This window comes from Pinus tabuliformis, chromosome 1_2 (genome assembly GCF_031772625.1).
Source record: "Pinus tabuliformis cultivar Carrire ecotype Pingquan chromosome 1_2, CPIR1, whole genome shotgun sequence".
Taxonomy (NCBI): Eukaryota; Viridiplantae; Streptophyta; class Pinopsida; order Pinales; family Pinaceae; genus Pinus; species Pinus tabuliformis.
In genome coordinates, this window is record NC_142298.1 from 1122795670 (window position 1) to 1122813819 (window position 18150).

Below are 18150 nucleotides of genomic sequence, written 5' to 3' on the forward strand. Positions count from 1 at the left end.
GGATCAGATTTTGCCTGCCACAGAGGGGTCAAAAACTTCAGATTTTGCTTGTGTTCTAGGGCTAAATTTTAGGCCTTAGGACTTGCACCTCAGTTAGAGAAGAACAGCCTCAGAGGGGGCTGAAATTCAGCCTCTGAGGTAGCCGAAAAACCACAGAAAAATGCCTCGGAATGCCTGCAAAGAGAGCATTTACAATCCAGCGAGAACCCTTAACAAAAAGAAAAGGATAACCCCCAAACCCTTTCCAAACTCGACCTTTTCTTCAGGTGGGCATGACTACACTGGTTTGCAAAAAATCTTTTCCAAAGATGTGGGTTTTCTTCTGCACTTGCAGGGAAGACAAGCCCTTATATTTGTAGTGGATGAAGAGATTCCTAGAGGGGTAAGCCGACCTGCTCAAGGGGGCAGCCGACCTTACAAATTCTCAAATTTGAATTTTAGATCGAAAACAATTTATTCTTGAAGGCCGGCTTGATGTGGATATGCATTGCTTGAAGGAGGGCCGATTAGGGTAACTGAAGGGCTATAAAAATTATATATATATATTTTAATATGGATACCATCTTAAATCCATCAAACGACCGATCATCACATTGCCAATAACATCAAAGACTGGGGACCTTGACCAAACTTTTGCAGCACAAACTTTGATGAAGCATATCTCTTGAACTGTGAAGAGTTATGAGATATCTCCTCAATTGTGAAGAGTTATGAGGCATGCCACCTACCATTGGAATCGACACAACGAGGAGGATCAAATGAAGATGGTCTTGAACCCAAAAACACTTATCTTCCCTCAATTTCTTCATCAAAAGGTGGGCTTCTTGATCAATGGAGCTTTCAATCAATGCTTCCTTAGACGAATATTAAGAGCGTTCAAAGCTTGATGTTGGCATCAATGGAAAAACCATTCAACAATCTTCCCCTTTGTCATTGATGACAACACACTTATTCCCCCTATGATTTATGTGCCCCCTGATTCCATGCTCTAATTTTCCTTTCATTTTTTGTTAATTTATGGTATGTTCTATGCTTAGTGCAGTTTACTTCAATTTCTTCTTATAGCCACTGTTTAGCAATCACATAAACATAAAGTAAAATGCAGATAGAACATTAATAGATCGACAAAAAACAAGCCAAGATAAGAGACACCAGATGTGGTGGCTAGCCAGGGACAAACCCAAATTTGGGGGAACCCTTTGATCAATTCTTCTTTAATCTTCAATAGTTCAGCAAAGAGAAATAGTACAAATACATAAATCTGTAATTTTATGACAGCAGCAGCAAACCCTAACCAGCAAAGTCAAATCTGGTCAAACAAGATGAAATTGACCTTCAATATGCTTGGTCAATTTCCTAGTCATCTAGTCCTCCAACAGCAAGAAGAAGCAGCCCATAAACAGTCCCAAAAACACAGTCAAGCTGCAATCAACCTGCTGCCACAAACAAGGGCAGTCAACGCTGGTCAAATAAGAGGTTAGATTACCTCAGTTTGCGTGCCACACCAAAACCGCACTCCTGAAAAGTCAACACTTGGTCAACGCTGTCCAAAATGTCTTGCTGCAGCTTCTGCGTCCTCCTGCGTCCTCCTTCCTTGCCCTTCTACGTCCTCCTTCCCACGTGTGAGCTTCTCTTCCTTGTGTGTAAACCCAATCAGCTAAGGAGAGAAGAATGTGTGAGAGATGAGATGAGTGAATAATGCCTCAACCTCACTTGTATTTATATGATATGCTGGGCATGTGTGCCACACATTTAGCTGCTGGCCGACCTTGACAATTTGTCAAGTAAATACAAATAAATTCATATCTCCATAAATACTTGTCGGAATTGGATGATCGTTAGATCAATCCTACACCTCTCGATGAGAGGAATCAAGGAAAAATATCAGCTGCCATAAATAAGATGACCCACATGGAGTTTGGCCCTAGTTACCAATTTTAACACTCCCTCTCAACTAGGGAGGACTCCATCTACTAATTTGTCTCACTGTTGGTACTATCTCGGCCATCAAATGCACTGTCCTGCACTGCTCTACTGTGCTCGTCTTTGATGAACTGTGAAGAAGAAGAAATGATCGAGGATGTATCATACCATCCTCCACTCACCCGAAGTTAGTCCCAGAGAGTGTCATACAACTCTCATTGATCCCAGATCAGTTTCATTGATGCCAGATCAATGGAGGTCATCCTAGCATAGGGAGTACGATAGATACAATGATGCGTCTATCAATAGTATTACGATGGTCCCTAACCCCATGCCCCTACTCATTGATTAGACGAGAGGTACTTTCCATGAGTCCCAGACTATATGGGTAGGATGCCTTGACAGGAGAACTAATCATCTTGTCCATAAGTTGCCACAGGGCATCACAAGGGAAGGTTGAACCTTTCACCCTGTACATAGCACATCACTAGGGGAGGGTGAGTCGCCTTGTGGTCGCATGTCGCTCCAAGAAGTACCCCAATTGCCCCAGAGATCCCAGAGCTCAATATATGCGTCATACACAACTCTCATAAGAGGGTCTCTCAATGGCACCAAGTTGTTCTTGGAAAGTCAAGAATTTGACCTTTCCCAGGGCCTTCGTTAAAATGTAGGCGACTTGCTCATCTGTACCGATGTGTTGGAGCCTTATTGCTCCCCGCTGCACCATATCCCAGATATAGTGGTACCTAATATTGATATGCTTGGAGCAATCATGAAATACGAGATTCTTTGATAAACGAATGATGTAGGGGCATCCAACACCCTTAGTCAAAGGGAGGAATCCAAAGCAGAATGCAAAGGAAGACGTGGACCAGGGTAGCAAAACGGGGAAAAAATCTATTTTAAAACAGATTTAAAGATGGAATGGATAAAGTCTCGAGGAGGCTTATCAATGTAATCTGCCATGTGCTATATGCATGTAGGCGTATGAGAGCTTTAGGGCTTTTGCTTGAGATACAAATGGAAGTTATGCGTGAATGGCAGAGACTGGCAGAATTGTCTTTAATGTAGAAATCCACCAAAAGGCAATCGAGACTAAGTTAAAGAGGAAGTGGCGAGAATGCATAGCGACCTTTGGACCTTATGGATCAATGGTCCAGATTCAATTGCTGGAACAGAGATCTATTATTATCGCATTGGCGGATTGTTATAGGAAGGCGGACCACAAACCTTAAGGTATGGCAATAAGCATTTGCGCGAACAAATGTCAACTGTCGAATCGAGGATCCAAATCGACGGTTTAAAAGAAATCGACGATCGCATATCATGGAGGTCAAAGGATGGTGGTCTGTGGAGCGGCGATATGCCGATGAGTGACAATGCGATATCGCTGATGAGCAATGGCCCAATCGGCGATCGAGTATCGGCCGATCGAAGAGGGGGAGGTTCGGTGATTGGAGGATTCGGAGTTAATACGGAGGGTGGACCCGCCAATAGTTATTGATGCGAGTGCATAGAATTTGGAGTCCAGTTATGTATTCCGAAGTGGGGTTTCGTATGTTTCCTGTGTATTTTTGTAATACGTGTTGCTGAAGGGTTGAGGCTTGAATGTCGATATGTAAGGCTCTTGATAGTGTAAAAGCCCGATAAAGTTATATGGTTCGGGTCTAATGTAATTCCACGGGTTAAAGGCTGAAAGCCTAAAGAAATGCTTCCGATAGGCTTAGTGGGCCATAATCCATAGGCCTCAAGATCGATTTGTTTAGGGAAAGAGATTTTGACTAACCCCCAAAATCTTTACCCCGTCATTTGGTATCGGAGCAGGGAAAATTTTCCTGCGAGGAGAAGGATTCCAGAGAGAGAAAGGAGCAGGAGGTACAGTTGTTTCAAGCTGGAGAGTTTTTGGTCTTACTGTCGTGCAGAGAACAGCGGCAGAAGGTGAGAAGATTTGCAACAAACCTAGAGCATGGAGTGCTCATATGGTTTTAGAGGAGAGAACTTGAAGGATGCCAAAAGACTGAGTGAGGAGAGCTTGGTGAGTTATCATGTAGCAGAAGGAGACTGTGACTGCAGAGGTTTGGTTGCAGCTCACAAAGATCATGAAAGGAGTTCCACTGAAGAAATGCAGTGGGTAGAATTGCTAAGGACAAGGAGAAGCATATGACCAGGAGGTCATAAATTTTTGTGCCTCAGGAGTCTGATGCAGGAGCATCCAACACCCTTAGTCAAAGGGAGGAATCTAAAGCAGAGCGCAGAGGAAGACGTGGACCAGGGGAGCAAAACAGGGAAAAATCTGTTTTAAAACGGATTTAAAGATGGAATGGATAGAGTCTCGAAGAGGCTTATCAATGTAATCTGCCATGTGTTATATGCATGTAGGCGTATGAGAGCTTTAGGGCTTTTGCTTGAGGATTGATTGAATCCTTCCGTGATCTGATCCAACAATGTTTCCATATATATATGTGTCATGAACCCGCTTGTTCAGAAAGGAGAGATCGTGAGATAGATACAATGTAGTCGAAAGGAGAGTTTGTACTAAGGCTGAAATGCCTTAGAATTGTAACCATGCTGTGTTAATATAATATATATGTGTGTTCAATGTTGATTGTGCACCTGTATGTATTTTAGATGTATATGTGTTAATGGCTTGAAAGCCAATGTTTATAATTGTGATCAAATGTTGCAGGTTGATCAACCATTGATCACGGAAAGGATCGATGGTGGCCCAGAGATACAAATGGAAGTTATGCATGAATGGCAGAGACTGTGGCAGAACTGCGTTTAACGCAGAAATCCACCAAAAGGCAATCAGGACTAAGTTAAAGAGGAAGCGGCGAGAATGCACAGCGGCTGTTGGACCTTATGGATCAATGGTCCAGATTCAATCGTTGGAATAGAGATCTGTTATAATCACATCGGCGGATTGTTATAAGAAGGTGGACCACAGACCTTAAGGTATGGCGATAAGCGATTGCACGAACAAATGTCAATCATCGGATCGAGGATCCAGATTGACGGTTTAAATGAAATCGACGATCGCATATTGGGGAGGTCAAAGGACAGTGGTCTGTGGAGCGACGATACGCCGATGAGCGACAATGCGATATCGTTGATAAGCGATGGCCCGATCGACGATCAGGTATCGACCGATCAGAGAGGGGGAGGTTCGGCAATTGGAGGATTTGGAGTTAATACGGAGGGCAGACCCACCAATAGTTATTGATGCGAGTGCATAGAATTTGGAGTTTGATTATGTATTCCAGAGCAGGGTTTCGTATGTTTCATGTGTATTTTTGTAATACGTGTTGCCGAAGGGTGGAGGCTTGAATGTCGATATGTAAGGTTCCAGATAGTGTAAAAGCCTGATAAAGTTATATGGTTTGGGTCTAATGTATGTCCACGGGTTAAAGGTTGAAAGCCTAAAGAAACGCTTCCGATAGGCTTAGTGGGCCATAACCCACAGGCCTCAAGATCGATTTGTTTAGGGAAAGAGATTTTGACTAACACTCAAAATCTCTACCCCATCAACGAATCCCGCTTTGGTTGTCACACAGGATCATGGTAGTATCCAATATAAATCCAAACAGCTCATTGAAGAGCTTCCGCAACCAGACCACATCACAAGAGGCCATACTTGCAGCAATGTACTTTGCCTTAGTGGTGCTCAAAGCCACCGACTTCTGCTTCTTGCTTATCCAGGATATTGAGGCAGATCCCAAAGAGAAACAACACTTGGAAGTGCTCTTTTGGTCCACCACATTGCCTGCCCAATCAACATCGATATATCCATGTAGGCTCACATCTCTGGCAGTGTATCTCAACCCATAAGTGATTGTGCCACGAAGGTATCTCAACAGATTCTTGGCACCAATCCAATGTGTGTGGTGAGGTTCAACCATATGTTGACTCAACGTGTTAACTGCAAAACATATATCCAGACAGGAGTTCACTAAGAACATCAATGCTCCGATGAGTTGACGATATTCGGTAGCATTTTGCAAAACAGGTCCAGAAACACTATCGCTTAACTTCTTAAAGTCAAGCTCCATCGGGGTAGTCACGGGCTTGCAGTCCACCATATCGAATCTCTCCAATATCTTCACCACATATTTTCCTTGAGATAGGAAAATCTCTCCTGGCTTCTGCTAGACTTCTAGTCCTAGGAAATAGTGCATCAGTCCCAGGTCCTTCATCTCAAACTCAGAAGCCAACTCCCTCTTACATTTGTGAATGAGAGGGTTTGCACCTGTCAGAAAGAGGTCGTCAACGTACAACACCAATATGAGAGGTTTGTCATCTTCAATGTTAAAGTAAAGGTTAGGGTTGACTTCACTCCTAGCGAATCCCAACTTCATCAAGTAGCTATCGATCCTCTCATACCACGCTCGGGGTGCTTGCTTCAGCCCATAGAGGGCTTTCTTCAACTTGCACACGTGAGATTCCTGATCATGAATCTCAAATCCTTCGGGTTGTTCCACATAGACTTCCTCTTTGATCAAACCATGCAAGAACGCGGTCTTGACATCCATCTAATGTAGGTTCCATCCGTGTGAAGCAGCAAGGGCTATGATCAAACGGATGGTAGTGTATCAGGCAACAGGTGCAAACATCTTGTCATAGTCTATACCTTCCTTCTGAGAGAAGCCACGAGCAACAAAACGAGCCTTATACTTTTCAGCACTTCCATCAGCTCCATGCTTTATCTTGTAAAACCATTTCGAAGTGACCACTGTTTTGTCCTGGGGTCTGGGGACCACATCCCAAACATTATTCTTCATGATGGACTCATATTCCTCAGTGATAGCATCCTTCCATACTTGATGCTTGACAACTTTGGCGAACGATGAAGACTCATTTTGAATGATCGTGCTCATGAGGGTCAAGTATCCCCGATACCTAGCCGACTTCTTACTTTCTCGGAAAGCCCCTCTGGGTGCAATGTGTCCTCCGGCATCATCAAGTGTCCCCCGAAGCCATGAAGGCCTCTTCCTAGAAGAGGAAGATTGTTGCGGAGGGGATTAATAGGATCCATAGGTTCTTCTACATTGGGCATCGTCTCATCTTCCTTTTTCCTCTGGTTTCCTAGTGTTAGCTTCTCTCAATTTCCTTAGTAAAGGAAGATTGTCAACTTTGCTAAGAGCCATATCTTCGTCAAAGGTGACATCATGGCTAATCTCGACTTCCATTTGACTAGGCACATCGATTCTATAGCCCTTAGTATTTTCGCTATAGCCCACGAAGATTCCTTTCTTTCCAGATGCACCCAATTTATTCCTTTTCTCTTTCGGCACATGAAAATATACAGGATTTCCAAAAATTCTAAAATGAGATATGTCAGGTTTCTTACCAGTGAACATTTCTTCGGGAGTCTTGGAACCCAATGCTTGATGAGGGCATCGGTTTTGCACATATACGGTGGTATTTGCAGCTTCGGCCCATAGAAACTTCGGAAGTATTTGATCATGCAGCATAGCATGGACAACTTCCACAATCGTACGATTCTACCCTTTCGCCACACCATTCTGCTCAGAAGTATATGGTGTTGTAGTCTCCCTCTTAATGCCATCCTCTTTACAAAAGTCATGGAACTCATTGGATTCATACTCAGTCCCATTATCAATCCTTAAGATCTTGATCTTCTTTTCGGTTTGATTCTCGATCAAGGCTTTGAAGTGATGAAACCAGGAGAACACTTCATCCTTCTTTTTCAAGAAGTATATCCAAGTCTTGCGAGAATAATCATATGTAAAATTGAGGTAATATAAATATCCTCCCAAGGAATTCACATGCATAATACCAGATATGTCGGAGTGAACCAATTGCAATATATTGGAGGTCTTGCTATGCCTTGAGGGGAATTGTCCCCCTTTGAGCTTTCCTTTGGCACATCCAGGACATACACCTTCTTGCTCTAATTTGAACTTGGGCATCCCAGTCACCATTTGTCTCACATTGGGTAGAGCTTTATAAGGAAGGTGGGCAAACCTCTGGTGCCATAGTTCAGACTGAAGAGACGTGTCACAAGTTATGACACCCAACAGACTTCCTCTGACATGATATAAAGAGTCAACCCAAAACCCAAGAGTGAAAGCATCTTTGAAATTCTTTTTCCATACACGTACCTTGCCATCGATGAAGGCCACCTTGTAGCCTTTGTCTTCCATTGCTGAAAGGGACACTAGGTTCTTTTTGAAATCAGGTACGTATAGGACTTCTTGCAAATGAATTGTATTACCCTGATTCAATTGAAGAGAGACATTCCCTCTGCCTTTCACGGGATATTTGGAGTTGTCCCCAAGAACAATTTCTAGGTTGGTTTCCTTCTCTATCAGATTAGAGAGAGATTCTTTGTAAACAGTGAAGTGCCCTGAGGCACCACTATCAATAAGCCAATTTCCCAGCGAGTCTGGGGGAGAAGTAGTAGAGAGGGCCGCTGGTGGTAGATAATATTCATCTTGCTTATTGTTAACAACGCTAGATTCATACTTGGAGTTTCTTGCCTTCTTGGAGGGTTGACCACTTCCTTGATTTCCGTCATTCCACTTTCCTTTGCCATTGAACCTGCCCTTCCTTTGATTGTTGTTGGAATTGCCTTGGGAGTGATTTTGATCATCGTCATGAGATATGTTTGTCTTCTGATTTCTTTTCCTTTGTGCATGATAAGTGATTTGTGGCAAGAGGGTTCTCCCAGAAAGAGGGAGTGGACTACAAGGAGACTTTTGCTCCAATCACCAGATGGTCAAGCTCTTGTATGGCCTATGGGCGCGAGCATAAACTTAGTAGGAATGATTGGTATTCGAGAGGGAGAATGTTAGGACATCTCGGACCATGCCAGATGACCGAAAGAACTTCTAGTTCCAATGGAGTAGATAGTCAGACAGAGTGGAAGGAGCAGTCATCCAAGAGGATGACATGGGTTGAGATTGTCAAACAAGATGCTCAAAGACAAGAGGTCTCTAGGAAATATATGCCTTCTATGAGGGGATCATGTCAAACAACAGAGTATGCTTCAATGATAGGGGGTATCAGTAATGGGAGAAGGATTTGCTTCTGTGACAAAGGGAGCAACCAGGATTTACCACAAGATGATCTGCATCAGTGTCAGAGGGAGTTGGCCTCGGAGTTCGAGATGAAGGATTTGGGACTGATGCACTATTTCTTAGGATTGGAGGTATGGCAGAGACCCAATGAGATCTTCCTCAAACAAGGGAAGAACATAGTCCAGATTTTGAGGAGATTTAGTATGATGGACTGCAAGCCCATAACTACACCTATGGTAACCAATTTGAAGAAGTTGAGTGATTCTACTTTAGATTTAAATTTGGTGGATCCCATGATGTACAAGCAGTTGATTGGATCCTTAATGTACCTAGTTAACACCAGGCCGAATATTTGCTTTACAGTGAGCACCTTGAGCTACGTTTATGGTTGAGTCAAGGCATGTACATTGGGTTGTAGCAAAGCATGTGTTGAGGTATCTCCGGGGTATAATTGTATATGGTTTGAGACATGTCTCAGGTGATGAAGTGAGGTTGCAGGGATATATTGATTTAGATTGGGCCGAGAGCACAGAGGACATAAAAGAGCACCTTGGGGTGCTACTTCATCTTGGGATCAACTATGATATCCTAGTTTACTAGGAAGCAGACTTCTGTCACACTCAATGCAAAAAAGGTAGAGTATATCATAGCTAGTGTCCCAAGTTGTGAAGCAGTGTGGCTTCAGAAGCTTCTTGCAAGACTATTTCATCAAGTCACTTCATCCAAAACATGGTGCAAAAGGAAACAATGAAGCTCCTGTACATATCCACAGACGAGCAGATTGTGGACATCCCAAGTCCTGAAGCAGTGTGGCTTCAGAAGCTTCTTGCAGGACTATTTGATCAGGTCACTTCATCCAAAACATGGTGCAAAAGGAAACAATGAAGCTCCTATACATATCTATAGATGAGCAGATTGTGGACATTCTCACCCAGCTTCTGTCTAGAGCGAAGTTTGTATACTTCTAAGACAAGCTTGGCATGATGCAGAATGTCTCCCTTGTTGAGAGGGAGTGTTGATGCCTTTGCAGGATTGCGCAGACCATCTCCTAAGTGGCCATGCTGATTGATTGGGTCTTGCTGATTTGATCAGGGGAGATTGATACATTCCGTTGAGTAGTCATGCTGATTTGGCCAGGGGTGAATGGCCTAGGAGCAGACCTTCTCCTGAGAAGCCATGCTGATTTGACCAAGGGAGTTGTAAGCATTTACTTGAGGAGCCATAGTGATTTGGTTGGGCCTTGCTGATTTGGCCTAGGGGTAAATGGCCCAAGTTAGTCACATTGTCTACTCCAGGTTGGAGTGACCTATATCCATAGACGTGCATGTGAAGGGACACTGCATCAACATAGCAAACTCATGAACTTTTCTTGAGGAAGGAGAAATTTCAGTTAAGGGTACATATGATTGCAACTAGTGTTGTGAAAAGCGCGATCGGGATTAAATCGGTGTGGGGAACGAATCGGAAAAAAATCGGATTTATCGGGAAAAAATCGTTTGGTACAAAAATATTCATTTTTTTTCAATTTTTTTAATATCTAAACCATCTACAACATAAAATAAATACATTGACACATAAATATGATAAAAAAACTAATATATAAGATGTTTAATATCATTTCTAGCGCTAAAATCACACATAACATTGAATCATGTCCTAAATAGTAAGTCCTGACTCTTGAGTCCCAACTCAGTGGAACAAAAATCTTTTGATACGCAAAATTATATATATAAATATTTTATTAAAAAGATGGATAGACAGATGATGATTGTTTACAATGGGTTGCCTGGCTTATATACCGCCCTGGGCACCCTTTGGGAAAGGGCATGATCTTATGATCGTGCCCTTTCATCTAGCTAAACCTAAATTTAAATAATAAACCTAAAATTAACTAATTTTTTACATAACATTGCCTTCCTCCCGAAAGAATGCTTTGTCCTCAAAGCATACGTAATGACGGATGTTGTTGACAAAATGCTTCATTCTCCTAAGAAACGTCTTCTTTGGGAAGTCCTTCCACTTGAGCAGATATTCCAAGATAATCAATGTCCCACACTTCAAAAGGTCGTGGATTAATCTCTCAATTTCCATTTTTCGGAGATGTGGATATCGGTATGGCTTGATGTTGATGGGGTCTGATCTTGCCTTGACTTCTATTGTATGCTCAATTTCCCTATTAGGCGGCATCTTCATAGGTAGGTCTTGAAATACTTTTTCATGCTTCCGAATCAGATCTTGTATCTCTAGTGACACTTCTCTGGTCATATTTGCAGATAACATTTCTAATTGGTGACATTGTACTACATAAGCAGGTGCTCCTTTTCGACTCAGCTTCATCATCTGGGATGATGATGTAACTTGATTTTCTGGTGCTTGGAATCTGTGTAGCTTGTACTTCTGACCTCCCCATTTGAATTTTATAAATTGTACTTGATGGTTGGCTGCATAAGTACCTAAAGTTCGTAGCCATTGAATACCTAAGACTACATCTACTCCTAACGGTACTGTGAAAAGCGGAGACTCTAAACTGAAGTCTTGAATCTGCAATTTAACCTTATGGCATTTTCCCACCTTTTCAATCTTTTTACCGTTAGCTATCATCACTTTCATGTTTGGTAAGGGAAATGAAAATATATTGAGTCTCTTTGCCACAGTTGTATCTAAAAAATTGTGTGTGCTTCCAGAGTCGATGAGAACCACTACGTTGTTCTTCTTTATGTGTCCTTTTAACTTTAAGGTCTGAGGTTGTGATATACCTGTCATGACTGATAATGACACTTGTGGAATACTTCCGTCATCTAATTCTGGTGAGAATTCTGCAGCGTCTTTTGTGTCTTCTGTGTCATAATCTTCACTGTTTGAATCATTGGTTGCTTCACAATTATATAGGTTCTTTGGTTCTTTTCCTTTAGCACATCTATGTTTGGGGTCCCACTTCTCACCACAGCGCTTACATTTACCCTCTTTTATCCTTTGCATTTCCACATTAGATTTTTCATCTTCACGACAATGTGGTGGAACATATCTTGTATTATTTGAGTCCACATACTGGGGTATCCTTCGTCTTGCATAAATTTTTTCCGCTTTTGACCAAAATATTGGTTCGGATTTCTTTTCGGCTGTTTTTGCTTTTCGTCTTGCTACTTCTATAGATGTAATATCATGCATCTCAAGTTCTGCTTGTAAATGGGTTTTGAGCCCCGAGATGTATGACTGAATTAGACGAGATTCTGATAGCCCAGGTACTCGTGTTACTAAGGTCTCCCATTCTTGAGTGTATTCGTCCACACTTCCTTTTTGTCGTAATTTGATGAGTTTTGAAAAGAACTCTTCTTCCTTTACACCTTGGAATCTTTTGAAGAATGCATCTTTAAATCTCCTCCAGCTAATGACGTGTGTTGTCTTTTTCCACCACATATACCAATTATATGCTTCTCCCTCCATTTTCATGGATGCATGCCTGAGCTTTTCGTCATCGTCATTGATGTCATATATCTCAAAGTATTCTTCTGCTTTATTTATCCATGCAACATTGTTTTTTTTGTTTCCATCGAATTTAGGCATGTCGACTTTTGGCCTTCGCTGGTATGTTGCTATTGGTTGAGCGAAAAAAGGGTGTTGATTAGTAAAGTTATCCCAGAGTTGTTTGTTTGTAAAGGCTGTGTTACTCGCTTCTTGGTGGGGTGTCGCTGATTTTTTTGGGGATTCAACTTTGTCATGAAAGTCTGTTGACTTTGTTGAATCTGACGAGATGTGTTCTTGATTCTCCACCTTCTTTTAGTAGTTGTTCGAGTGTACAATTCGACCTTTTACACAGAATTTTCAGCATTGTTAAGACCTCTTTGATGCCTGCTTCTGTCTGGGCATGGTAATTTTCCATCTTTATTTCTATTCGATTTGTCGTATCGTGAAGATTTTTGATTTCATCAGCGTGCTCCCCAAGCTTGGTCTGAAATTCATTTAATCTTTTATTGACCTCATCGTGGTTGCTATTTATCTTATGCTCCACATACAACAATTATTTTTTGGAAATCCGCCATTGTCATTGTCGACATTGAGCGGGTTTGTGGGGGCGTGTATTTGCTCGCAGCTAAAATATTTTCTTTCCCCTTTTTTTATTAGCTAAAATAAATTTTATACATATAAATTTTAATTAATTAAAATAAATTTAATTAATTAAATTAACTTCTATATATATATAACTTTTTAATTAATTAAAATAATTTTAGTTAATTAAATTAACTTTTTATTTATATATATATATATATATATATAAAACTTACAACTAAATTAAAGTTATATGTTATATAATTTATAATATATATTATATATAACTTATATATATCATATATATTATATAATATATATTATATATGTGTTTTATATGGACGTATTACTCTATAATTATTTTAATGTTTGAATGGATAGTCATGTAATGGACAGTCACGTCCAAACGAAAATGTCACGTTTCAGTCAGTCGGGGCAAGGATAATAACGCAGAAAAGGAAATGGGAACCTCAGTGCTGTCATCGCAGAAAAAAGAACGCCGAAATTTCAGTGTTTATCACCGCAGGTTAAGTCACACGGACTAATTTCTTTTTTTTTAATTAATTAAGCTATATCAAAAAGTGATTAATATCGTATAACTATATGACTTATGCTATAAACCTTATATAGTTATATACCCAACGTAATCCAATCGTGATGTTAAATGATGTGTCCCTCAGACGGTTGAATAATACACCACGTCAAAGAACATTGCAGCAGTGTTGACCGAGGCAAGATATTGATCGAAGATAATTGGCACTGTGCGGAAGTGTGTTAACAACGATGGTGTGGATTGTCGGAAGGGAACAACAGACTGAGAGTCCGGGTACACAACAATTGGGTGCAAAAGACGTTGGTCGGGACAGGGATGGAACGAGACAGGGTGTGTTGACAGTGGTAAAGCGATGGATTACAGACAAGTGAAAATGCAGCAGACTGCACAGTGGAAAACACAATGCGATGAGACAATGGGATGCACAGTGGGAGTAACTATGTGCGGAAAAGTAGTGAGGCTTTCCAGAGGCCCCAGGTGCTCTGATACCAATGGAACAAAAATCTTTTGATACGCAAAATTATATATATAAATATTTTATTAAAAAGATGGATAGACAGATGATGATTATTTACAATGGGTTGCCTGGCTTATATACTGCCCTGGGCACCCTTTGGGAAAGGGCATGATCTTATGATCGTGCCCTTTCATCTAGCTAAACCTAAATTTAAATAATAAACCTAAAATTAACTAATTTTTTACATAACACTCGGCCTCAAAATATCAACAAAAAATATGATAATGTATCTCATCATGTCATAATGTCATATGCAATAAAATGAAAGTCTAATCCTATCGATTTCCTCTGCCCCTCTTGCAAGAAAATGCCACAACTTTCCCTTTCCCTCTAGATGTAGATGCTGGTGCCTGTGCTGGTGGAGATGGCAGTGGAGTCTGATGTGCTCTAGAAGCTGAAGAACTGATGTGCTCTAGAAGCTGAAGAACTAGAAGTAGGAGCTATAGGAGGTAGACCACGTCCTCTACTGGTGGCAGGGGTAGCTCGGGCGGGTGGTGTCACCTAGAAACATTACAATCTCCCAATCCTGAAATCCTGAAAAACTGATAAGTCTGCTGGATTTTAAATGAAATCTAAAATTCTACTTTTTCCATATGAAATCCAATGAGGCTGGAACCACTCTCAAACATCCCGAGTCATTTCATGGTAATGTTAAAAATTTAAGTAAAATGATGAAAATGAAGATTAAGGAGAATGTCACTTTAGCATATCCATACTAGGGCCTAGACTTGATCATTAAGCTGCCCCACTCAAAAATTATTTGTTTCTTTCAAAAAAAGTTGCATGAAAAAACCCAAAAAAATGTTAAAAAACCACGCTGCCGTGACCCCCCACGATTTTTTAAGAAAAAATCGCGATTTTTTTTTTTGTTTTTATCGCGATTTTTCCAGTAAAAATCGGCAAAAAAAATTACTAGCGATTTTTTCGTATAAAAATCGCGATTTGATCGGCAGAAGGAAAAAATCGTGATTTAATCGCGATTTTCACAACACTGATTGCAACTAAGGAGAATACCTCCCCTCGCTAAGAGGGACTGTTGATTTTTTGTAGTATTGGGAGGTATTCCTGCATGGCAAAAGGGGTCTCCAAGACAGCCTACAAAATCTTAAAATAAAAAATTATTATTGTAGTACAAGTCGACCCAAGAAGTCAAGTCGGCCCAGCCAAGTGAAAGGGTGTGTCCCTTGGATTATTTTAGCCCATTCGAAAAGTATAAATAGATGATGCGACATCTCATTTTCTCCACCAAGCAAGAGCAATTTTTCTTCTCCCTCTTCGGCATTTCTCTCTCTCTTGGACAGCTGCATATGTGGAGAAATGGGATGAATTTGACTGAGTTGACTGAGCTGATCCTTCTTTTATTTGACTGAGTTTGACTGGGCATCGATCAAATCTGTTACACTAAACTGTTGACAGTTTGACTGGGCATTGACCGAATCTGTTAGACCAAACTGTTGACAGTTTGACTGAGATCTTTGACCACACTATGGAGCCGCACATGCGAGTTGACAGTAGGGTCACACGTGCAGACTGTTGACCACAGGGCCAAAAAGTTGACTGTTTGACCAGTATTGACTTCTGGTTATTTTGGCTGGTTTGACCAGCATTGACTTGTCGCTATTTTGACCAGGTTTGACTGGTATTTGGACTTGTATATTTGGCACAGATTTCTTGATAAATAGCTGATAGTGATTTGTAAACCTTGCTGAAGAACAATTTCTCCTAAAGAAAAGTTGTTGGGGTTTCTCCCAAGGTTGGGTTTCCCAGGTTAAAAAATATTGTCTCTATTATGCATGGCTGTCTTTCTACGATCCTTACTGTTTCCACTGCATTTACTGTTGATATTTTCTGAAGTGTAATTGCTCAATGATATCAGTGGCATAAGAATATTGTGTGAAAATCATTAGCAGGTAATGATCTGGCAGAAAATTGTATTTACTATACATCTTGTAGAAAATTGAATAGTTTCTGCCACAACTACTGCCACATTGAGCCTGGACCCACATCTTGGATTAAACCAAAAGGAAAAATAAATCACTTTGTTGGTTTTATTTATATGTTTTTGCGCATCTTCATAGGGTACTCCCAGGAATTGGGAGTGTCATTTTTAGCAGGGGACATCTGTAGTGATGTCCCTTAGTACTGGAGGTGTACATTGGATGGTAGGGGATATTCCCAGTGAAGTCCCCATATCTAGGGAGTTTAGCAGATGGAACTAGGAAGAATAACTAGATCAGCACTAGTAGTGACAGAGTTCAGACTATATATTTATTGTTCTTCCGAAGCTTTTTCCCAAAGCATTTTGTGCTTTTCATTTCCTCTTCTACATGGTATTCCTTACATTAGGTGACATTACAACCCTTGGATGCAAATACGAGTTTTTCAATCTCAAGTGAGAAAACATAAATAGTTGGATTGAAGGCTTCCAGCACACAAACATGCTCCCTGTTAACCTCTTGTCTGCTTCTGTATGTGTTTCAGTTTTCATTGTTTCAAATTTGTGGATTTTGTAATTGTAAGCGTGTTTCAAATTGCTTGTTATTGAATTGTCTTAAAGATGGTAGACTGTGTATCACAGATTCTTTCTTCAATGAATCTCAGCTCACTGGTTGTTTTGCCCACATTTCCGAGCCCTTATTCATATGATAAATTTAGAGAATAAAAGTAAAAGACCTGAATTATCTGTAATTGCTGCTCATAATGAATATATGATTTTTTCTGATTCATATGCTTCTTCAAACTTTTAGGTTTATTTTGTTATCCAGCAAACAAATTTGCACACTAAAACTTTTAGCATTCACTCAGTGTCCTCTTTACTGAAATCCGACTCTGAATTATTGTCACGTCTTAGTTAATCATATATATGTTGTAGTGGAGGTCAGTGCCTTAATTGAGTTTTTCTCTTTGGTTAACTTTATGAATACCTGAGGCATGGTTGGACTTTTTCTCATGTCCTTTGCAGGTGATGCGCAAGCATGGAATTCCAGAGCCTTATGAAAAATTGAAGGAGTTCACTCGTGGTCGTGCAGTAACAAGAGAGAGCATGCGGGAGTTCATTGAAAGTCTGGACATGCCAAAAGAAGCTAAAGAACGGCTTTTACAGCTGACTCCTCATAGCTATGTAGGAGCTGCTGAGTTACTAGCAAAAATGATTTGACGGTTTCTTATGTCAGCACATCTGTATACTTACTGACAACAGATTATCTTTTTGGGGATAACAGGGCAGATATGCAAATGGAACATAGGACTGAACTATTGAAATTGTAGATATTATTACTAATCCTATGTATTCATTATATATGGCGATGTTGATTGTATCGGGCTGTGCCTGGGCTATTGTATTTATCTTTTTCTATTTTGAACATAGCCTTGTTAATGATGTGAAAATCCATTTGCAAATGTTACAATGGCAGTGCATGTAGATTTCCTCTATTCACCTCCTTTGTGCAGTATGGCACTACTGACTTTTGTGTTCAAGGTCGCTGATTTTTTCTCATGCCCAGAACTTGAGATTGACGAAAGCAATTCAATAATCATTTCTAACTTATTATTTCTATCTTGGAAGTCTAACCAACCATTTGGTGTCCGATGCTGATGTTTTCCTGGGAGGAGATTTTTGTGATTATTAGTTAGCCTATAAAATTGTTCTATGCAAAGCAGTTTCAAAGTGATTAAAGAGTTTGCTTATTTTTCATCCTTCTAGTCCAAGTAGCTGCTTAGGATGCATAATTCTAGTGGAGGGTGTATTGAACACATGCAGTATTTGAATATGTCTTTGAAGGTGGGGAAAAAAGATTTTGTTGCCTGCCTTGTATATATCCTGAAGGAATCTCCTTTTTCCTTCTAAACTTGATGGTGTCTCTTGAATCCTTTTCGTGGACCTATGATTTAGATCTCTTTTAATGTTCTTGAACTGATTTAGTTTTCACACAGTAAATCATTTGCAGAAAAGAGAGAAGCTACGTTAAGTATTCATTTTATCTCAACATTTCGATTCCTGATCTTCTAGATATTAAAGATGATTAAATCTACATATTTTGGAATGACAATTGAGAAGATCGGGCATATTT

At 40.4% G+C, this 18150-nt stretch overlaps 1 protein-coding gene across 2 annotated transcripts in view; it reads left to right on the forward strand.

The window, feature by feature from the left end:
- LOC149210090 (uncharacterized) overlaps positions 1-17636 on the forward strand; it is a 289054-nt gene extending 271418 nt beyond the window's left edge. For both annotated transcript variants that reach the window (XM_089396611.1, XM_089396612.1), the window contains exon 10: positions 17043-17636. In XM_089396611.1, coding sequence (XP_089252737.1) covers positions 17043-17237 — 195 coding nt within the window. In that variant the 3' untranslated portion in view covers positions 17238-17636. The remainder of the gene's footprint in view (positions 1-17042) is intronic.
- The last annotated feature ends 514 nt before the right edge of the window (positions 17637-18150 follow it).